General features: G+C 58.4%; 10 protein-coding genes across 10 annotated transcripts; 5 read left to right on the forward strand and 5 right to left on the reverse strand.

The window, feature by feature from the left end:
- Positions 1-244: 244 nt before the first annotated feature.
- ACA1_280630 (Zinc finger, DHHC domain containing 17, putative) lies at positions 245-3,140 on the reverse strand (the record flags this gene model as incomplete). The annotated part of the gene is made up of 12 exons (XM_004344702.1): positions 245-386; positions 516-637; positions 716-792; positions 886-1,063; positions 1,164-1,351; positions 1,460-1,700; positions 1,769-1,927; positions 2,047-2,207; positions 2,296-2,422; positions 2,530-2,638; positions 2,736-2,865; positions 3,011-3,140. The coding sequence occupies 12 exons, from the start codon at positions 3,138-3,140 to the stop codon at positions 245-247; spliced, it is 1,764 nt and encodes a 587-aa protein (XP_004344752.1).
- A 345-nt stretch (positions 3,141-3,485) lies between these two features.
- On the reverse strand, positions 3,486-7,294 carry ACA1_280640 (PH domain/RhoGEF domain containing protein; the record flags this gene model as incomplete). Its single annotated transcript, XM_004344703.1, has 13 exons — positions 3,486-3,604; positions 3,715-3,925; positions 4,027-4,191; positions 4,284-4,592; positions 4,677-4,834; positions 4,907-5,611; positions 5,711-5,811; positions 5,889-5,983; positions 6,079-6,265; positions 6,382-6,449; positions 6,535-6,642; positions 6,773-6,943; positions 7,034-7,294. 13 exons carry the CDS (start codon positions 7,292-7,294, stop codon positions 3,486-3,488), a joined length of 2,658 nt encoding a protein of 885 aa, XP_004344753.1.
- Positions 7,295-7,685: 391 nt separating this feature from the next.
- Positions 7,686-9,880, reverse strand: ACA1_280650 (aldehyde dehydrogenase, mitochondrial, putative; the record flags this gene model as incomplete). Its single annotated transcript, XM_004344704.1, has 9 exons — positions 7,686-7,813; positions 7,903-8,352; positions 8,432-8,633; positions 8,721-8,932; positions 9,015-9,195; positions 9,241-9,458; positions 9,483-9,636; positions 9,720-9,767; positions 9,869-9,880. 9 exons carry the CDS (start codon positions 9,878-9,880, stop codon positions 7,686-7,688), a joined length of 1,605 nt encoding a protein of 534 aa, XP_004344754.1.
- A 237-nt stretch (positions 9,881-10,117) lies between these two features.
- ACA1_280660 (shortchain dehydrogenase/reductase SDR, putative) lies at positions 10,118-11,422 on the forward strand (the record flags this gene model as incomplete). The annotated part of the gene is made up of 7 exons (XM_004344705.1): positions 10,118-10,250; positions 10,334-10,444; positions 10,528-10,633; positions 10,717-10,806; positions 10,885-11,004; positions 11,081-11,162; positions 11,243-11,422. 7 exons carry the CDS (start codon positions 10,118-10,120, stop codon positions 11,420-11,422), a joined length of 822 nt encoding a protein of 273 aa, XP_004344755.1.
- Positions 11,423-11,577: 155 nt separating this feature from the next.
- On the reverse strand, positions 11,578-12,214 carry ACA1_280670 (HMG (high mobility group) box domain containing protein; the record flags this gene model as incomplete). The annotated part of the gene is made up of 2 exons (XM_004344706.1): positions 11,578-11,777; positions 11,890-12,214. 2 exons carry the CDS (start codon positions 12,212-12,214, stop codon positions 11,578-11,580), a joined length of 525 nt encoding a protein of 174 aa, XP_004344756.1.
- Positions 12,215-12,679: 465 nt separating this feature from the next.
- Positions 12,680-13,366, reverse strand: ACA1_280680 (antibiotic biosynthesis monooxygenase subfamily protein; the record flags this gene model as incomplete). The annotated part of the gene is made up of 5 exons (XM_004344707.1): positions 12,680-12,781; positions 12,861-12,911; positions 12,979-13,043; positions 13,111-13,204; positions 13,322-13,366. 5 exons carry the CDS (start codon positions 13,364-13,366, stop codon positions 12,680-12,682), a joined length of 357 nt encoding a protein of 118 aa, XP_004344757.1.
- Positions 13,367-14,292: 926 nt separating this feature from the next.
- On the forward strand, positions 14,293-15,454 carry ACA1_280690 (apurinic endonuclease (APN1) subfamily protein; the record flags this gene model as incomplete). Its single annotated transcript, XM_004344708.1, has 6 exons — positions 14,293-14,353; positions 14,413-14,553; positions 14,656-14,702; positions 14,764-14,860; positions 14,938-15,026; positions 15,110-15,454. The coding sequence occupies 6 exons, from the start codon at positions 14,293-14,295 to the stop codon at positions 15,452-15,454; spliced, it is 780 nt and encodes a 259-aa protein (XP_004344758.1).
- Positions 15,455-16,052: 598 nt separating this feature from the next.
- Positions 16,053-16,643, forward strand: ACA1_280700 (uncharacterized protein; the record flags this gene model as incomplete). Its single annotated transcript, XM_004344709.1, has 3 exons — positions 16,053-16,226; positions 16,331-16,421; positions 16,516-16,643. The coding sequence occupies 3 exons, from the start codon at positions 16,053-16,055 to the stop codon at positions 16,641-16,643; spliced, it is 393 nt and encodes a 130-aa protein (XP_004344759.1).
- A 164-nt stretch (positions 16,644-16,807) lies between these two features.
- ACA1_280710 (uncharacterized protein) lies at positions 16,808-19,683 on the forward strand (the record flags this gene model as incomplete). The annotated part of the gene is made up of 5 exons (XM_004344710.1): positions 16,808-16,855; positions 16,928-17,126; positions 17,195-17,302; positions 17,374-18,747; positions 18,848-19,683. The coding sequence occupies 5 exons, from the start codon at positions 16,808-16,810 to the stop codon at positions 19,681-19,683; spliced, it is 2,565 nt and encodes an 854-aa protein (XP_004344760.1).
- A 222-nt stretch (positions 19,684-19,905) lies between these two features.
- On the forward strand, positions 19,906-20,233 carry ACA1_280720 (calmodulin, putative; the record flags this gene model as incomplete). The annotated part of the gene is made up of 2 exons (XM_004344711.1): positions 19,906-20,041; positions 20,169-20,233. Coding segments are annotated over 2 exons (201 nt in total), but the record flags the coding sequence as incomplete, so codon positions are not given.
- Between the last annotated feature and the right edge of the window lie 43 nt (positions 20,234-20,276).

Below are 20,276 nucleotides of genomic sequence, written 5' to 3' on the forward strand. Positions count from 1 at the left end.
ACAATCTTGTCTCTATAGAGTCTTCCACAGAGGGGCGAAGCGTCTTGCGTCGTCAGCACAAGAAGGCTCGGCGTCGTCTTCGCAGGAATCCTCTTCCTTCTATTTCTTCCTCCTTTTCCTCCTCCTCTTCTTCTTCTTCTCTACCGATGAGCTTGGTGGTGTTAAAAAAATAAATAGACAGCACGTCTTCTTCTTGTTCTGTCTTCTTCTTCTTCTTCCAAGGTTGGAGTCGTTGGTCAAAAGCTTAGGCAGAGTCGTGCGTGTCGGGCACCTCGAAGAGGTCGGTGTAGTCGAGCGTGGGGTGGAGGAAGTCCTTGAAGTTGCCCTTCCATCCCTTGTCGAACGGATTGCGGAACCTGTTCTCGCGATCCCTGAAGTAGGGATACCTGTAGAGATGGTGATGATGGTGGTGATGAAGAAGAAGAAGAAGAGTGACGATGATCGTCAGCGATAGAACATCGAATTAGACGGGGTGGCAGAGCGCCGGGTGAGGGATAGAGGCCGGGTGCGCGTACTTGGTGCCGTTGAGGTACTCGTTGGCGGTGACGTTGTCGAAGATGAGCGTCCACTGCTGGTAGAACACGTACATCTCCCAGAGCGCGTTGAACAGGTGGAACAGCATCAGCATCAGCAACATCTGGCGGCGGCGGCAAACGTGAGTTGTAGCAAAGGCGGGGGGGGGGAACAGCTAAACAGAGATCTTGACGCATCGTACCGCCTCCTGGCTGTAGTAAAAGTGGATGGCCGAGTGCACCGCCCAGATCGACGGAGCGCCGTCGAGCGAGCCGAGCACTGCCAGAGAGGGTAAGCGACCGAGGCCAAAGAGGGGAAAAAGAAGCCATTTGGCGTGCTGGTGGTGGTGGTGGGGAAGGAGCGTGGCCTTACGTTGGACGCAGAAGAAGGCAAAGATCCAGTGGAGCAGGATGACGAGCGTGAGCAGGACCATGAAGGGCTGGTGGTTGTTCACGCCCACGCAGTTGTTGAGCCACGCGCAGTGGTGGTCCATGCGCGCGACACACCGGTTGCAGCTCCTGCAGTGCTTGGAACGAATCGGACGCGCGATCTGTGCCATGGTGGCAAAACACAGACAAGACATCAAGCGAAGAGTGAATTGAATTGAATTGCACGGCGTGGCGTGGTGGCGACAAGGGGCGGCATCGTACCATGCAGGTGGGGCAGAGCTGAGGGATGTTCTTGGCGCCGAGGCTCAGCTTGTGGTAGATCTTCTCCACCCCGGCCTCGTCCAGCTTCAGGAAGCCCGGGTCGGACCGCACCAGGTACAGGAACAGCGACGCCCACATGAAATTGACTCCGATGAAGAACATCGTCAGCATGCCGTACTCGTTGGTCACTGTAGTCAAATGGTCATGGGGTGTGAGTCGATGGCAGATGTGGCCGACAAACGTCGACGAGACGTGAAGTGTGGTGGTGGCGGGGGCGGCGGTGGTGGTAACGCTACCTGGGAAGATCTTGATGAAGTAGACCCAGGTCGAGAGGGCGTAGGCGGCGGCCATAACGGACATGAAGAAGGGGTTGTTGGTGTCCTTGCCCAGCCACATGTAGCTGATGAGCCGCCTGATGAAGACGAAGATGGCGGCCAGCACGACGACCGTCGCGAGGAAGGGCAGCGTGTCGATGAAGAAGAAGAGGAGGGGCACCAGGAGCCACGGCATCAAGAACCAGGTGCGCCAGTTCCTTGCCTGCGTGCATGCCATCAACATCGGACCAACAAACCAAACCAAACCACGCGAGAGGAGCAGATACGAACCTCGCTTTGGGATGTGTAGCCCTGGGAATATTTGAGGAGGGAGACGGTGTTCTTCATGTTCTTTTGCTTGGCCAGGTCGAGCGGCGTGTAGCCGTCGGAGTCCACGGCGTGCACGTCGGCGCCGTTCAGTATCAGAAACTGAACCATTTGGAAATGACCCTGTACCACCGAGAGGTTAGCATGAGCATTAATAGCCACGACACACACACACACACACACGCGCGCGCGCGCGCACACACACACACACACACACACACACACACAGGGAATGGTCGTACCTTGAGCGAAGCCCAGTGCATGGGCGTGAGTCCCTCGTCGTCCACGCTCCTGACGTCTGCGCCCAGGGAGATGAGCAATCGGGCCACGCTTTCGTGGTTCTGGTACGCCGCCCAGTGCAGCGGCGTATGGCCCTCCGTGTCCCGGTGCGCCACGGAGAGTCCTGCGCAGTACGAACGACCGGTGAGCCCGTGCGCGTGGCGGTGTAGTCAGAGAGACACAGAAGAGAAGAAGACCGGTCATCAAGGTACCTTGCTTGACGATGAGGTTGTGAGCCATGAGCACGTTGCCGTACTGGCAGGCATGAACGAGACTATCGTATCCACGCTTGTCGCTCTTGGTGATGTCCGCTCCCTCCTTGATCAGCAGCAGCATGCTCTGGAGCCACAACGAAACGATTATGTCAGAGATCAGAGCGACGCACAGGGACACTCGTTGCGAATGAAACACGACATGTCAACACAAAAGACTTCTTCAATACGTACCGGCAGGCTCTTGCCGATGCAAGCCCAGTGCAAGGGCGTCTGTGCCTCCTTTTCGTTGAGCGCGTCGATGTTGGCGCCCCGCTGCAGGAGGTAGGTGATGGTGTCCAACCTTGAAGCGCGAGCGTGTAGCACAAAGAAGGCGACATGAGGAAGACGAAGGCGAAGGCGACGATGACAAGAGGAGCGTAGCGTTTCGGGGGTCGTACCGGTCAAAGTAGGCAGCCCAGTGGAGAGGAGTGGAACCGTCCTCGTCGCCCTGGTTGATGTCGTTCTTCTCCTCTTCGATAAGGACTCGCAACAGATCGACATCTCCTCTCCTGGCGGCAGTCCAGATGTCTGTGGAACAGGGATGCGAATTCAGCAAAGAAGGAAATTGAACGTAAGAAAAGAAATGGTTGCTACGAGTTCTGAAGATGGGAGCAGGCCAAGATGAAAGAGAAATGAGGCGGCCAGGCTGTAGGGGGGCAGCACGATTTTGTACCGCGAGATGGGAGGGCGGCAGGCTGTTGCATGTGAGGGCCGGGAACCATTACGCCTCCTCCGCCAGCGTCTCCCCCGCCGTGATCGTGATTGCACGATCCGCCGCCGCCGTGGCTGTGTCCATGCGACATGATCTCTCTGGCGCGATTTTCGATCCGGGGCGGGAGCAAAGAGCAAAGATGGATGCAATAAATAAATCCTCGTCAAAATGAAAATAGTAGACACAACCTGAAACTGCTAAACTGCGGTTATGTGAAACCCAATTCGTTGGGTGGCAACGTGACCGCCACGTCAGTGACCTTCGATAGCTGACGCGATCGCCTGTTGTTGGTTGCACATTATTTATTGTTGTTGTGTTCCGTTGCTACAGAGTTCTTGGCGTGATGTGGTTGCGACAGGGTTGAAGAAGAAGTACAAGTTGTATGGCGGATGCACCGCTCGCTCGGGGTTGGCCCAAAGGGAATCGGGCGGCTGGTCTAGACGCGGAGGGCGTAGAGTTGGAGGAGGGCGCGCAGCTTGGCGGCCTCGTCGTCTTCGGTCTGTTCCTCCGCCGCAGCCTTGGCCTCTGCTTCCTCCTCGGCCTTCTTCACCGCTTCTGCTCACCGGACACAGGGCGCACATGGAGCGTTAGCACCCAACACCACAACAACACCGCAATGATGGTGATGATGGTGATGGTGATGGTGATGATGGTTGTGGACGCACCGGCATTCCTGCAGGCCATGTCGATGGCGGTGACCCACTCGGCGCGCTCCCGCTCCGACGCACCACAGAATCGGGTGGAGCCGACGGTCGGGTTCATGATGAGGAACACGAACTGACCCTTCTTCTTTTTCTTCTTCTCCTCCTCGGGCTTGGCGGACTCCACCTCCACCGCACAGCCCTCGAGCTCGATCACTCCGTGCGGCCAGGCGTCCTGCGGTGCGTGTGTGAGAGAGTTCGGACATAAAAATCGTTGAGTTTAAGTCCGATCACGCCAGACGAAGAGGGACACAAGAGGGGGCCACTGCGCCGCACCGTTCGGCTGCCGAAGAGATAGAGCCGGCCCTCCTTGAGCGAGAGCCAGTTGCTGAGCCACCGGCCGGGGCTCTCCTCGTACATGAGCGTGCCCTCCTTCTCGGCGCCGGCCTGGTAGGCCGACCTCTGCTGTTCCGCCGCCGCAGCCTCAGGCTGCTCTTCCTCCTGATCACGCACACGCGCGTGTTAGGCCCGGTGCGTGTCCTGTGTCGTGTCGTGTGCCGCGTGTCGTGTCATGTGCTGGTTATGAGTTATACCTCTTTCTTGAGCTCGTCGATGCAGGCGGTGATGGCCTCCATCCACTCCTTCTGCTCCTGCTGGTTTTTGGCCACGATGTAGTAGTCGCGGTTCAAGTTGGAGACGTGGAAGCAGAACGGCTTCCGGGTGGAGTTGAACACCGAGCACCGCCGCAGCGAGATGGTGCCCTTCGGCGTCGCGTCCGACGGGCTCGCGTAGTAACCGATCGACTCCTTCTTCAGGATGAACCAGCGGTCCTTCCAGTTCCTCCTCTTGGCTCCCTTCTTCGACAGATAGCCCACCTTGATGACGTCATCCGGCAGCTCGATCTGGTTGCGACCACCCCGCGGTGACGTCAGCCAAAGAATGCCAAGCATGAGCGCTCAGATGGATGGGCGCAAGCAAGAAGGTACCTTCTGCGTGAGGGAGGCCCCGGGGGCGGGTTTGGCCACGCTGACCCGCCTCTGCTTGTCATCGCCGGCCACGGAGGCCCTCCGCTCGTCGCCCTCGTCGGTCTCGTCGTCCCGGGTGATGTACTGGAACAGATTCACCTCCTCCGCGCTGACGTCGCCTGTGTTGTGTGTCGTGTGTGTTGGTCAGGTCGAAGAACACACGGCCAAGTGGGGCAGGGACGAGGGCCTACCCTCTTCTTGCTTCTCGGCGTAGTAGTAATAGGGCGACGAGTGCTTGGAGGCGTGGTAGAAGGCGGGGCTGTCGTCGGCGTTGCTCTTGCGCTCCGAGGCCATGATGGACGATGACGACCCGGCGGCGGCGGCGGCGGGCTTTGGCGAGTTCTTGAAGAAGGCGCCACGCTGCTTGTCGCTGCTGGGCGGCTGGGGCGAGCCGGCCACGGTCCCGGCGCCGATGGCGAGGGTGCCCAGGAGGTCCTTGACCTCGGCCTCGAGCACCTTGAGCTCGGCGTCGCCCAGCTTGGCGCCGCTGCGCAGGTGGTTCCACAGCTTGTTGATGAGCAGCTTCTGCTTGTTGGACTTGGACGAGAGCGAGAAGTTGCTCTCCATGAGGTTGAGCTTCTCGTTGCGCTCGCCGCGCAGCACGAAGCGGAAGGCGTTGAGCTCTTCGGCCATCTGCTGGCGCTCCTGCTCGAGCTCACCGACGCGCTCGTTCAGCTTGACGAGGCTCTCCGGCGCGGCGGCGTCATCGCCGGCGGCCGAGGCGCGGGCGGCCACGCTGCCCCACACCGAGCTGCCGATCGACAGCAGGGCCGACGTGGCGTCGTGGATCTTCTGCACCCACTTCTGCCGCTCTTCGCTGTTCTGGCAATAGAACTGCCACTTCTTGTGGGTGTCCAGATTGGTGATCTCGAAGCCGTGCTTGCCCGTCGCCGTTTCTGTGTTGAAGAAGAGGGAAAGGTATAGAGAGACGTCGGAGTTGAGCCTCGAAAGAAATCATTGGTAGATAGGAGTTAAAAAATGGGGGGAGGGCGTACTGTCAAAGTCTTCGAGAATGCGGACAACGCACTTGTTGAGCGCGGCGAAGCCCGCGAAGGAGGCCTTGGCGCCAGCTGTCTTGGAGAGCACCAACGCGTCACTGCCATACACCACATATGGACCGTTAAAGGTAAGCTCAACTTTAGCAATCGGGTCGATGCAAGGCCAAGGCCGTACTTGAAGAGGTAGACGTGGCCGTCCTTGACCTGCTTCTTCTTGATCTTCAGCGGACCCTCCAACACCAACTTGCGACCGGCCAACGCGATCTGGGTCTGTGTTGTGTAGCATTTTGCAAGTGAGATTTGGGGGGGGGTCGGCCACACACCATCAGTTGATTGACCCACAAAACACGGCTTTGCTGGCGCACCTCGAGGCCGTCGAGCTTCTTCTCGATGTCGAACAGCTTCTCGATGTCCTTGGCTTCGGCCTTGCTGAGATTGATGGCGGTGGCGGTGCTCTCCAGCCGGAGAATGGTCTCCTTCCATTTGCCCGGGTCGGCTTCCGCCGGCAGGTACTTCGTCAGCTCCTTCAGCGTCAGCGGGTAGTGGCAGATCCTGGTGGTCGTACACGTCGCATGATATTGCCAGAGTGAGTGTCGTGTGTGTCATGTTGTGTGTCGTGTCGTGTCGTGGTGTGTCGTGTTGTGTCGTGTGTGTCGTGAATGGTGTACCTCTGCAGCGGCTGGATGAGGAAGCTCCGTAGCATGTAGAGGTTGAACTGATTCACGACCTCGAGTTTCTGCAGACGATGAGACAACAGCGAACGGGCGGCCTGTTAGGTCCTGGCAGGCTCACTGTAGGTGTTGATGTTGTGGACGCCGCACCTCAATGAACGTGCAGAAGATCGGGTCCTGGATGAGGGCGTTGAGCTTGTCCTTGGCCCGCTTGTAATTGGCACAGTACTCCTCGTAGACCTTCACCAGAGGCTCCATCTGCTCGTTCACCACCGCCATCATCACCACCGTCGCCACCACCATCAACGTCATCAGCCACACAAACACAACGCTCAAATAAAAATATAAATGTTTGAAAAATAAAACAAAAAAGAGGCGTGTGTAGTACCACTTCAGCAAAGACTTCGACGACGCGAAGCAGAGAGATGACCTCGCCTGGCGGGCTCAGCTTCTGGCTGAGTTCGCTGTTGACTTGAAGAAGGCGCTCCACGGGACCCACCAGCGCGGCCTCATCCTCCTGACTCACAATCCCCTCCTTGCGCAGTGGCTCCAAAAAGCCCTTTTTTTTGTAAATCCATCATCACGTCCCCCCCCCGCAAGATGTTAAATTTCTGCGTCTTGATTGATCTTGAGAGGGATGGTATCGTACGTGAACAAGAGTGTTGAGGGTGGCGACGTAGCGCTGTTCGCTTTGGACAAGATCGCGGATGGCGTAGAAGTGCGCCGGGAGGGGCGCAGCGGGGCCGCCTCGCCGGCTGACCCCAGATTTGAGGGGAGCCCCGCCCGACGGCGCACCACCCGATATGGGAGGAGCGCCCCCGCCCCCCTGCAGGAGGGTGGGCCGATTGACGGGGCGTGCGGGGGTCGGAGGCTTAGCGCGCTGAGGCGGCGTCGTGGGAGGCTGCTGCATCTCTCAAAAGCAAGTCGACTCTCGAGTCCAACTTGAATCCTCTTCTTCTTCTCCTTGATCGCGAGAGGAACACCGATAAGGTTGGTTCGTGTGACGTTCAAGCTTCGAGCAACCACTTCAAAAAGAACGAAGTCGCCACGAGACGCCGCAGCTGCTAAATTAATAACCAATGTCGACAAACTGTGTCTTGCGCACAGGCGGTGGCGCTTTCACGAAGATGAAGGCTTGCATCAAAAGAGGTGACGCTTTCATGGTGGGGATGTGATTGATTACAGACCCTTGGGTCGCTTCAGCTGAACTACAAGCTAAACAGAAAAAAAGGCGAGGCACACAAATCCAATGGGGCAAGAGGCCTGCCTACACAGACGGAGGCCGACGAAAGAGACCGGGCTTAGAAGAGCTTGGTGGTGACGCTCTTGTGCTCCAGGTAGTTGGCAAGGGCCTCCTCGCCGAGCTCACGGCCCATGCCGCTCCTCTTGAAGCCACCGAAGGGCTGCGCGCTATCGTAGACGTTGAAGCCTTCAAGGTTGGACGAGCAAGGCGACGGTCAGCTTCTTGACGTGCAGTGCGCAGCACAAGCGAAGAAGAAGACAGCAGTTTAAACGTACAGTTGACCCACACGGTGCCGGCCCTGAGCTTGCTGGCGACGTAGTGAGCCTTGCCGACGTCCCTGGTCCAGACACCGGCGGCGAGACCGTAGACGGAGTCATTGGCACACTCGATGACCTCGTCGAGCTCGGAGTACTTCATGATCGACATCACGGGGCCGAAGATCTCCTCACGGGCGATGGTCATGTTGTCGGACACGTCGGCGAAGACAGTGGGGGCCACGAAGTAGCCCTTGTCGCCCACGCGGGCACCGCCGGCAGTCATGCTGGCGCCCTCCTTCTGGCCGATGTTGATGAAGTGCAGAATGCGCTCCATCTGCTCCTGCGAGACCTGGGGACCCTGCTCGGTCTCGGCGTGGAGAGGGTTGCCGACTCTCCTCTTCTTGGCGAGCTCAGTGCTCTTCTCAACGAACTCGTCGTACTGCTTCTTGTGCACGAACACACGCGAACCTGAATTTGAAAGAGGGAGTTTGTGGGTTAGAAGCGAGTGGCCCACGGGGCGTGGGGTGATGCGGCCAGCCAGTAGTACCAGCAGTGCACACTTGGCCGTGGTTGAAGAAGAGGCCAAAGTGGGCGCCAGCGATGGCCTCCTTGAGGTCAGCGTCGGGGAGAACGATGTTGGGGGACTTGCCGCCGAGCTCGAGCGTCACGCGCTTCAGGTTGCTGGCCGCCGAGGCAGCCAGGATCTTGTGGCCGACCTCAGTGGAGCCGGTGAAGGCCACCTTGTCCACCTGCAGATGTACCAGGAAAGTAGGTACTTGAGTTAGAGATCCCTCCTCAATGAAAAGGAGCTGCTACGGCTGAGCAAGAAAACGTACGAGGTTGTGCTTAGCAAGGAGGGCGCCAGCGTTGCCCTGACCGGGCAGAACGTTGACGACACCAGCAGGGTAGCCGGCCTCCCTGATGAGCTCAGCGAGCCTGAGGGCGGTCAGAGGGGTCTGCTCGGCGGGCTTCAGGATGCTCACGCAGCCAGTGGCCAGCACGGGGGCGAGCTTCCAGGCGGCCATCAGCAGAGGGAAGTTCCAGGGGACTAGCAGGGGAGGAGACATGAAGAGACAGTCAGTCAGCTAGGGATTCAGCACGCGCACGAGCGCCGGGTGGAGAAAGCGCACTGATCTGAGCGGCCACGCCAATCGGCTCCTTGCGGGTGTAAGTGAAGTAGTCGTTGGAGGCGGTGGGGATGGTCTTGCCCGAGATCTTGTCGGCCCAGCCGGCGTAGTAACGCAGGCACTGAATGGTAAGGCCCACGTCGGCCTGTGGCGAGCCGAGGGATCTGGGTGAGAACGAATAGCGCTGCATGCTCCCGTGCGTAAGGAAGAGAGAAAAGGCGAAACGTACGGCGTTGGCGATGTGGACGGGCTTACCGTTGTCCGCCGACTCGAGAGCGGCGAGCTCGTCCCTGTGCAGCTCGACCAGGTCGGCCAGACGGTTGAGCAGGTTGGAACGATCGTAGCAGGTGGCCTTCGACCAAGGACCCTTGTCGAACGCATGGCGGGCTGAGTTGTGGAGCGGGGGAGGGGTCAACACAAAGATTTCAAGCTGGGGCAGCTCCTTCACTGAATTCAGAAAAACATCCATACCCGATGCGACAGCACGCTCAACGTCGGCCTCGCCAGCTTCGTGAATGTCGGCCAGAACCTCCTCGTTGGTGGGGTTAACAGTCTGGAAGGTGCTTCCCGACGAAGAGCTCACCCACTCGTTGTCGATGAACAGCTTGGTGTGCTTGATCTTAGGCTGTGGTGGATCAAAATTCGATTCAGGGCGACGTCAGATTCAATTACTTGATTTACAAGATCACAAGGAGATAGTCAACGCACCAGGGTGGCAAGAGCCCTCGCAGCCGACAGGCCGTGCGCGGTAGTGCCCTACACCGAAGCAACAGTCAACGATCAGTCCAATGCATTTCTAATCTGCAGCAAAGGGGCAGCGAGGGCCATACAGCCACGCGAGACGAAGCCAAAGGAACAGTCCTGAGCATTATGAAACCTGGGTTGAGTTGAAGATGACGAGGGTGAGGTGCTCAGCGCCGTAGAACAGCTGTTGTTGTTGTGCGAAGAGGAACCTGGCCACGAGAAGCCGAGGCGCTTTTATGGGCCGGCAAATGAGGGTCCCTTTGTCTGGTTGGCGGGAAGTGCATCCGGGAAACTCGCATTTCTTTTTCGATTTTCTCCTTTTCTCTCTTTTCATCGGCGAGATAAAAGAACGACCGACGAACATGGAGAAGTGTGAGTTCGCGGGCAAGACGGTGATCGTGACGGGCTCGGGCGCCGGGCTGGGACGAGCCATCAGCAGGGCGTTTGCCCGTGAGGGAGCCAATGTGGTGGTCGTAGACCTTGACGCCGAAGCCGGTGCGCCCCACCTCTTTGCCCCCCGGCACTGAAGTGCTGACACTGACCGACGCTCAAACATGTCGCGTGCTACTGACGGGCAGGCCGCGAGAACGAGCAGTACATCAAGGAGCAGTTCGGTGCCCAGGTCCTCTTCGTGGAGGCGGACGTCAGCAAGGACGAAGACGTTAAGCGCTTGGTTGAGACGACTATCAGTACCTTTGGTAGGTTGCGGCGGGGCACCTTTCACGCCCCTCGGGGGGGACAGCTCTAACTTATCCCCCCACCCCCCAAACAGGTGGTGTGGACGTGCTGATCAACAACGCGGGGGTGAGCTGGTTCGGCTCGATGTTCGAGGATAACGCAGTGGACCTCTTTGACCGCGTGATGGCGATCAACGTTCGGTGAGTGCGCTCGTTTTGCTGCAGCAACCCAAGCGCCTCGCGGCTGTGAAAGCTGACTCGACACGACACACACCGGCTTCCAGGGGTCCCTACCTGTGCGCCAAGCACGTGGTCGAGCAGGCCATGAAGAAGAGCGGCAAGGGAGGCGCCATCGTCAACATCGCTTCCACCAGGTGCAGCTCTTCATCATAGCTTCCTGGAGCTCCGTGATGAGCCAGTCTGACACACACCTCTCACAACCGCGGCTGCAGGGCTCTTCAATCCGAGCCCAACACGGAGGCCTACTCGGCCAGCAAGGGCGCTGTGCTCGGTCTCACCCACTCCATGGCCGTGTCGCTCGGCGAGTTCGGCATTCGCGTCAACTCCATCTGGTGCGTGAAACCTACCCTGCTGCATGTCCGATCCATCGACCGCCTCTTTTCTGACTACTGTGGCCCCACGCTCCAGCCCGGGCTGGATCGAGGTTCGAGACTGGCAGAAGGCGGGCAAGGCCCAGCAGCCCACGCTCGACGAGACTGACCACAAGCAGGTCTTGTTCTTCTTCTTCTTCTTCGCCTTATGTTCATTGCAGTCTGGGCTGACTACACGAGACTCTCTACATAATCGCAGCATCCCGCTGGGCGAGTGGGACGGCCGGACGACATTGCGGAGGCGTGCCTCTTCTTGAGCGACAGCAGGAAGTCGGGCTTCATGACGGGCCAGAACATGGTGATCGACGGCGGCATGACCAAGAAGATGATCTACTCGCACGACTTCTCCTCCAAGGAGGAGTGGAAGAAGAAGGACTAGCTTCACAAAAGCGTTCTCTTCTCGTAGTACTTAGTTCATTCCGAAACGAAAGAGCTCTTCTTTACAGTTGCGACGTAGCCTTCTTCTTCTTCATCTTCTTCATCGCTCTCGACTTGTATGAAGTGATACGTACTACTCGCGAGTATGTGGTGCGCTTACTCCTCGGAGGCGGTGATGCCGGACTTGTAGGTATCCATCTCCTTCTCGTAGCGCTTCTTGTCCCCGGCGCTGAGGTCGATGTAGGGCTTCTTGCCCTCGTCGGACAGCTCCCTCCACATCGCGCCCAGGGCCTTGGCCACCTCGATGCCCTTCAGCTCCGGCTGCTTCTTGACCACCTCGGCTCTCGAAGCCGCACCTGGACGAGCACGAGCAAGACGATGAAGTAGAGGCTTAGCTGAAGTTCTTCTTCTACGACGACTTACGAAAGCGAGTAGCGCGACTACGAAAAGCGAAAAGGCCGCACGTACAGAAGTGGAGGTAGGAGGTCATGGGGCGCTTGGGCTCGTTGGCGTCCTTGACCTTCTTCTCGGCGCCCTTCTTGCTCTTGGTGGCCTTCTTCTCCTTCTTGCTCTTCGTCGCCTTCTTGCTCTTCGTGCCCTTCTTCTCCTTCTTGTCGGCCTTCTTCTTGTCCGTCTTCGCCTTCTTGTCGATCGTCTTCTTCGGCGGGGCCGGCTTCTTCACCACCTTCTTCGCAGCCGCAGCAGACTTCTTCTTGCCCTTCGCAGGAGCCGCAGCTGCCGGCGACGAGGGCGGCGTAGTGGTAGTAGTAGTGGTGGGCACGTCCTGGCTCATGGTCGGTACAGAAAGGAGTGGTCGGTTGGTAGGTAGTCGGCGGGGGTGAAGATGGTGAAGAAGAGGCGGGCGCGGCTGCTTTATGGGGAGGCGCGGGGAGCAACGCAGGCAAAGCCGCGCCTTCGCGCCTGTAGCCGGCGCTCTGCTCCTCTTCGCCATTCGTCGCCTCTGTGTTTTGGTCCAAAACAAAAAGAAAACTGATGAAATAAAAAAGAAAAGCAGACGTAGCGCCGGCAGCGCCGCTGTTGCTGTTGCGGCGGCCGGCGATGAGGGCTTCCTTGTGTCTGGTGAGCCTAAGGCCGAGACCTTGACGTTCCACTTGGAGTCGAGGAGGAGGTTGAGCGACTTGAGATCGCGGTGCACCCAACGAGCCAAGCCAAGGCCTCGCTAGAAGAGCACGACAGAACTGATACTTCAAATCGTCTATGCATACTGCTGTGGAAGGCACTCTAGCCACACCATTGATCAATTGTCGTTCTCCTCTTCATCATCAGACGACGCCGATTGTTGTACACTTCGCTTTGTCTCGACCTTTTCCACGAACCCTTCCGTAAGTTCAAACAGTTTCTGCGGAGGACACCACACACCAGGTCAGTAGCTCTATGGGTTAGAGCAGCCATCGAATGAGCAGGCGTGGATCTGCTACCTTCATGTGCTCGCTTTTGAGGTGGTTGTCGGCTGCTTCCTCGCTACGCCACTGCAGAGGGGACCAGGTTTGATAAACGCGGCGATGGCACTAGTTGCGGCGAGTTGGGCCAACGTACCCCCTCCGTGAAGCATACAATGGTGGGGTCGTCTTCATCCTGGAGCACGTTGAAGAACATGCAACCTGTCCGTCGCCCCAATGAGACCAAAGCGTTGTGCGGTTGCTTGGACGAAAGAAGTGAGGTGCAAACCTTCTTCCTGCCTGCTCAGGTCTCTGATCTTGAGCTCCTCGACGATATCCTCGAGCGCATCTGTCTTGTCTGCCTTCACATACAACTGCGAGACCTGTTGCCAGCAGAGGACGAAGAGCAGCGTTCCCCCCCCCGGGCCGAGTGAGCGGCAGTCCACCAAAATCGTGCACGTGTGCTTGCACTCACACAGTGCAAGTGAGCAGGTGCGAACCACAAAGACTGCTCTTGCGGCCTTGGAAGAAGCGGGCTGTTCCATCTTCTCGCCACTGCGCGTTCCGTGAGGTTGTCACCGGAGAAGAAAGGCGTGGGTAAGAAAAAAAAGCAAATCAAAGGAAAAACAATGTGGCGCCAAGCACGCTCCCTCTTCGCTGACTCCGCGCTCACGCGTTCCTTGCCCAGCCGCACGACACTCTTGCTACGCCCAACACTCAACACCACCCCCGTATCGTCAGCGTGCAGGCGCTTCGACCGTCTGCTAGCCACTGCCGCAATGGAGAAAGGTACTGGCACCGGTCAGCACTCCCCCCCCCCGCAACACGCCCTTCTTTACTCGAGCTGTCATAGACGAACACAACTTGCCTAGCAAGGCCAAGACAAGCGAGAAGAGGGTCGGCATGCACGTCAGCACTAAGTACGCACCCAACCCCAAACTGAAAACTTGGTTTGTGTCCCAGCACATGACTGACTGTCAGGGTCCGATGACAGAGGCGGGCTGCCGTGCATCTTTGAGCGTACAACTGAATTAGGCGGGAGTGCAGCCGCCTTCTTCTTGAAGAACCAGCGCACATGGAAGTATGCCACCCACCCCACCGACAGCATCCTTTGGAACTTTTCCGGCTGAGCAAGCAACGTTCAGACCACCCAAGCTGCCGGATGCCGAGGTAATCGAAGAGTTTGCACGACAGATGACCAAGCACGGCATCGATGCAAACTGCCTGCTTCCCCACGGCAACTATCTTGGTACAAGACTTGCCCTGTTCTGCTCCGCACGTTTATTTTACTGAGCGCTCGTTTGGCAGTCAACCTGTGCAATGGCGCTGAGGGTGAAGGCGAGTTGCTGGGTGCGTAGATTCGTTACGTATACTTGCCAGTATGCTGTGGAGTCCACTGATCATCTTCTCCAGCCAAGAGTAAGGAGTGCTTTCTCGACGAGATGAAGAGGTGTGAACTCTGGGCATCAAGATGCTCAACATCCACCCCGGATCCACCAAGGGGAAGATATCAATTGCGGAATCCTGCAAAGGTGCGTTGCTGCGCTTCACTTCGTCCCGATCTCAGCCACCCTTACATTTCTGTTATCAGTGATCGCCGACGCCATCAACGAGGCGCACAGCCAGGTGGCCGACGTTTCGGTGATCTTGGAGATCACAGCAGGTGGCGGCAACGCGGTTGGCAAGACTTTTGAAGAGCTGAAAATGATCATTGACGGCGTCACAAACACCGGTATGCATGCCCACACTGTTGGTTGTGACTGTAGCCCTGACCCGATCATCAAAACAGATCGCGTTGGGGTGTGCCTTGACACCTGCCACATGTTTGCAGCAGGCTACGATATCCGCACACAAGAGGCCTACGACGCCACCATGGCGCAGGTTCACTCCTTTTGTTCGTTTCTGTAGAGGTTCTTTGTTTAACCTGACTTTTGCTGCCCAGTTCGAGGAAGTGGTAGGCCTCAAGTACTTGAAGGCGATCCACTTGAACGACAGCAAGGCCGGCCTGGGCAGCAAGGTTGACAGACATGAAAACATTGGTAGGGCGTCTTTTAGCTGTTTTTTTTTGTTTTTTTCCCCCCAACCGAACTCGCCTGACGCCTTGCGCCCGAAACAGGCAAGGGATATGTGGGTCTCGAAGCGTTCAGGTGCCTCATGAACGACGACCGAATGAACGGCATACCCCTGGTCCTGGAGACGCCAGAGGTTCTCTTTGCCTACCGGACCTGGTGCTGACCATGTGAGCTTGGCGCTGACGGCTTAACGGCTTGCGCCTTACTTCACACCAGGGCTCGTACCGCGAAGAGGTCAAGCTGCTTTACAGCCTCGAGGGCAAGACGGAGCCCTATCCCCCAGCACCCGATGCTCCGGAGAAGGAAAAGAAGAAGCCCACCAAGAAGGCGACAGCAACCAAGCGCAAGAAGAAAGAATCTGAGAGCGAGGAAGACGAACAAAAGCCTAAGAGCCCCTCGGCGAAGAAGGCAACCCCTCGGCGCGCTAAGACAACGAACCCAAAGTCCGAATACGATGACGATGACGACTTCCAACCAATTCCCAAGAAGAGACGGCTCGCCAAGCGAACCAAGAAGCCTGCTGCGCGCGCCAAAGAAGAAGAGGAGGACAGCGACACATGACGTGCTCCGGAGTGCTACGAGCTTGATAAATTGACCGACACGCGGTTGGCGCCTTTCCAATTAGAAGCTTGTGTCAAATTGGCCGGTAATTTTTTCCTACAGGAGGCCTCATGGTCCGCCCCACGCTATGGTCGTACATCACAAAGGGAGGCAACATTCTTCGGTGCCCATGACCACAGGGTGTATAGCTCGTGGGTAGTGGTGGTACGGGCTGGTCAGGGCGGGCGAATTTCCCTTGCCTTCGCCCGATCTGGGTGTGTCGACAATAAGACCTGGCCAAACCGCGGCTTCCCAACCTCTGACCAACCGCTAACTCACGTACTCCGCCAAGCGCAACAGCACCGCAACCCCCCCCCCGTTCGCAGCGCTGCTCCATCAACATCTTAACGTTAGTTGGCCCTCATCAAGACAGGAGAACCGCCCGAAGCTGCAGGTCTTGCAAACTGCGCCGAGTAACGGCTCCACGAAAGTGGCCCTGTAAAAAAAAGGCGACCGACGCCCAGTATTCCTCAACTCGCCCGACATGGATACAACAAGGGCACGACTGCGGCCAGACGATGATGATGGCGCTGAGCCGGCAGAAGCCGAGGCGTCGGTGATGGCGGCGTCACCGGTGCCGGTGCGGTGTGGGTTCTGTCTAAGCGAAAGAGGCAAGAAGGACAAGTACCGCTCGTTGCACCCCAGCGTGCCGCAGAGCCTGTTGGAAGAAGACACACCGCCTCTCGTATGTACTCCGTGCTACAACTTCCTCTACGGCGAGTACGCCCGCAAGGTACTATCAATCGAACTACCAAAAAGATGAGATGATAATCATATCATCATCTGGAAATCTACTAAACCAATTATTTGATTGACTTCGCTACTGGCTACTCGCAGTGCGGAGACGACCGTGCGGCCTCTGACAGCGAGAGCGACGAAGAGACCGGCCAGAAGACGCTCGAACGTCGTTATCCCAACGCCCTTTCCGGTACTACCACCATCACCTCTCCTCACCTCGCCCAGTCGCTGCCTCCTCTGCATACAACGCCCGAGGCCCCAGCTTTACGCTGCGGCAGGGGCAGGGGCGCCTGACACCTTCCACGGGCCTACCCACCCTTGTATCGGTGGTACTGGGATCCCGATGGTGAAGCGCACAACCCAGAAAACGGCGCTGTGCGCGCAGGCGACTGGCGTGCTGCCCTTCATCTAAACGGCTCCAAGCACATGTTCGCAGTCCCGGGCGAGCCGGAAGATGACTGGCACCTTTTTTTTTTTTTGTTACCCAACCGAACTCGCCTGATTTGCACTCACGATCGGGCGTGCCATCCCTTTATCCCAGCCAACAACGGCCTGCCGCCCGCGAAGCGCCTCTACATGTTGTTGATGGCCAAACTGTTTACGAAGAGTGCCAAGCTACCATCGGTAACATCCCTCACCCATCATGGATTGTGAGCGTTTTTCTCTTCCGGACGAACTGACTTTACTCTCCTGTAGCTCTCCGTGGATTGTTTCTCCCTCAAGGGCATCCCCTACACAAGCGACCGGTCCTTTGCGTTTGACTCCAGCAAAGTCACCTTTGGGGTGCGGCTAGACGCCATGGGTGAGAACGCCCAGTCCTCCGTGGCCTCGGTGGAGGGACGCCTGCCATGGCTGACATCCTTGCTCACCAAGAACGGGGTCCAGCCTGACACAGGTAATGAGATGCAGATCACCCCATCTCACCAACCTGACTGACCTTCTCTTTTGCGACTGACGACACAGCCGATGTTGCTGTGCGCAAGCGTTCACGTCTGTCTTGGTGCAACCCCAAGAAACCCTGTGTCTACTGCCTCAACCATATCGACGCCGTGGCGTCCGGTCTATCTCGAGGTACTCCGGACGCGAATTGCTGTGTGCTCGTACCGCACGAGTGGCTCACCATCTTCCGTCCGCCACCACAGGCACGAGGAGGAAAAGCTGTCTTTGCATGCCTGCGAGTTGGAAGAGCATCGACGAGAAGACACGCTCGGAGGCCCGCGACGCTGCCTTCTCGGCACTCGAACGCAATGAGGTTTCTCCCCTTGGCCCGGCCCCGGGCCTTGACAGTGAGGAGGGCGCATCAACCCCGCCGCCGCAGTCGCCCACGCAGGAATCCAGCAAGACCAAGCGGCCTTGGCAGGAGAATCGCGGCGACAGCGACCGCGAGAGCGAGATGGCGCTGGAGGCGGTCAAGAAGGTCCACATCAAGAACGAGGCAGACGATGATGACATGGACCACCAGGCACGTGGAAAGGAGCAGCCAGACAGCTCCAGGGGGTCAAACGTCGTCGGCGTAAGTCGCCCAGCCAAGCGCCTCCGCTCATTGCTCCGAGGCGACCAGAAGCCGCGCGCCGTTGAAGAGAGCGCGGCTGCCACCGATGAGCGCTCGGACGCCGCCGAGCCCGACGAAGCGGACGGGGATGAAGCAGTGGAGAAGGCGACAACTGACGGCGGAAACGCGCCCGAGAGGAACGACGCGGAGGCACCACAAGGGAAACCGGCGAAGGTGGTGCGGAAGAGGCGGCGCGGGCTGTCGGCCGAGCTGCGGTCCCTGCAGCTGTGGAGCCACTGGGAGGAGGAAGAGGAAGAAGACAGCACCAACGATAACGAAAATGAGGAGAGCGATAACAAGAAAGAGGAGAGAAAGAGGAAGAAACACAAGGAGAACGAGAAGTGGGATGACGAAGAGGAAGAGGAGCAGCAGCAGCAGACCCGGCGGGGCAAGCTGCGCAGGTCGGCCAAGAGCAGCGACACGGAAGCCAAGAAGGACGAGCAGCAACGCCGAACGAGGTGGGCCAAGAGGGACTCTGAGTCGGAGGAGGCGGACGAGAAGCAGCTGCGGACAACGAGGCGGAAGGAGAAACAGGGAAAGGTGGACGAGAAAATGGCAAAGAAGGAAAGGGAAAAGGAAGAAGAGGAGAGGAAGGAGCGGCGAGAAAGCGAGCTGAGGAGGTCGTTGCGGTCGCGGGAGGAGCGGGAGAAGGCCAAGCTCGAACGAGAGGCCAAGCTGCGCGCCGAGGAGGCCAAGCGGAAATTGGAACAGGAGAAAAGAGAACAGGAGAAGAAGGAGAAGAAGAAGAGAGACCAGAAGAAGAACAAGACGAAGATCGAGGAGGAGAAAGAAGAGGAGGAGATGAGAAGAGAACGAAAGGAGGAGGAGAGACGTGGCAAGCGAAAGAAGAGTACGAGCCAGTTGAAAACGGCGACATCAACGAACTCGACAACAAGCAATGGACCGCCGAAGGAGGAGGACACTGCCGTCGCGGCCCTGCTGAGCCTTATCTCTGAGAATGCTGGTGCGTTGGCGGTCCCAGCTACTACGCACACCACAACCACACGCCCTTGGTTGGAGTGCAAACTAACGAGTCACGAAACCAGCTCCCAAGACACCCGCAGCGCTGCCCGCGTTGGATGAGGCGACAATGCAGAAGCTCTCTGCTTCGATGAGCAGCCGACCGAGCCTGGCCACCTCCGCACAGTTCGAAGAGATAGTACTCGATGACGATGAAGACGACGACAACGCTGACGACAGGCACCGTCCCAGGAAGGCGGCCAGGCCGGGCAACGTGGCTGCGGTCGCTGATCCCCACCAGACCCACCTGCCCAGCCTGGCCAGCCTTTTTCTGGGCAGTTCCCTGCGGCAAGCGTCGATCGCTGGCGTCCCTGCGCCCCCACCGTCCCTCCCGCACGTACCCCTCCCGCCATCACCCAGCGGGCTGCGTGCGGCCTCGAGCACTGTTGCCGCAAAGCCGCCAAGTCAAGCCCGGGCCTCTCCACGCCCCTCCACCCCGCCCACGCCCACGCCCACGCCCGCCTCTGCCCCGACCACTCAATCCGCGGCCCACTATGCGGGCGTCGGTCAAGCCCTGCCACCTGCGCCGCCTGGCTTTCCCTACGCGACCGCAGTCGCCAACGCAGCGCGCGCGATGACGCCCGAGCACGCCTACGCGGCGCAGCTGACCGCCGCACACATGGCGCATCTCAACCCGCAGCTGCTCCTCCAGCTCCTCCAGCAGTCGCTCCACTTCCCGTCGGGCAGTCAGGCGGCTGCCGCGCACGCCGCCCAGGCCCTGATGTACGCCCCACTCCTCAACCTCCCACCGGGCGCAGCCGCCCAGTTCCGTCCGTCGACCACCAGCTACCCGTCGGCGCCACCCGCTCCACCAGCCGCCACACGAACACACCAGGCAGCGCCGCCACGGACATGGCCTCCGTCCAACCACCATAAGTGAGCCACCTAATAATAAAGATATTGCATAGAAAGCCACATCTTATGAAGTACCCAACAGTGTAGCGAGTCGAGGAGACACTCCAGTTGCCGGTGAAGGTGGCGGCGCGACGTCGCTTTCTGTGTCCACGCGTTTTTGGTGGCGCCTGATTGGCTGGCCGTAAATTAGGGTTAAAATATAAATCAGAAAGCGAAGCAGCCGACAACGGCACACAAAGAAGACAAGATGGTGGAACAGTTGAGCGAGGAGCAGATTGCTGAGTTCAAGGAGGCCTTCTCCCTCTTCGACCGCGATGGCGACGGCAAGATCACGTCCAAGGAGCTGGGCACCGTCATGAGGTCCCTCGGCGCCAACCCTACAGGTAACTTCACACTTGAGGAGACAGACAGCTTCATCTCTCAGCCATTCTGCTTCCTCGCCCTGTCTCCAACAACGCTGCCCCTCACGCATCACATGATGCTGCATGCTAATGTGCTTCATTATTGCAGAGGCTGAGCTGAAGGAGATGATCAAGGAGATCGATACCGACAACAACGGCACCATCGACTTCCCCGAGTTCCTCACCATGATGGCCAGGAAGCTGCAGGATTCGGAGG

The sequence above is a fragment of the Acanthamoeba castellanii genome, assembly GCF_000313135.1.
Source record: "Acanthamoeba castellanii str. Neff unplaced genomic scaffold scf7180000084776, whole genome shotgun sequence".
Classification (NCBI taxonomy): Eukaryota; Discosea; order Longamoebia; family Acanthamoebidae; genus Acanthamoeba; species Acanthamoeba castellanii.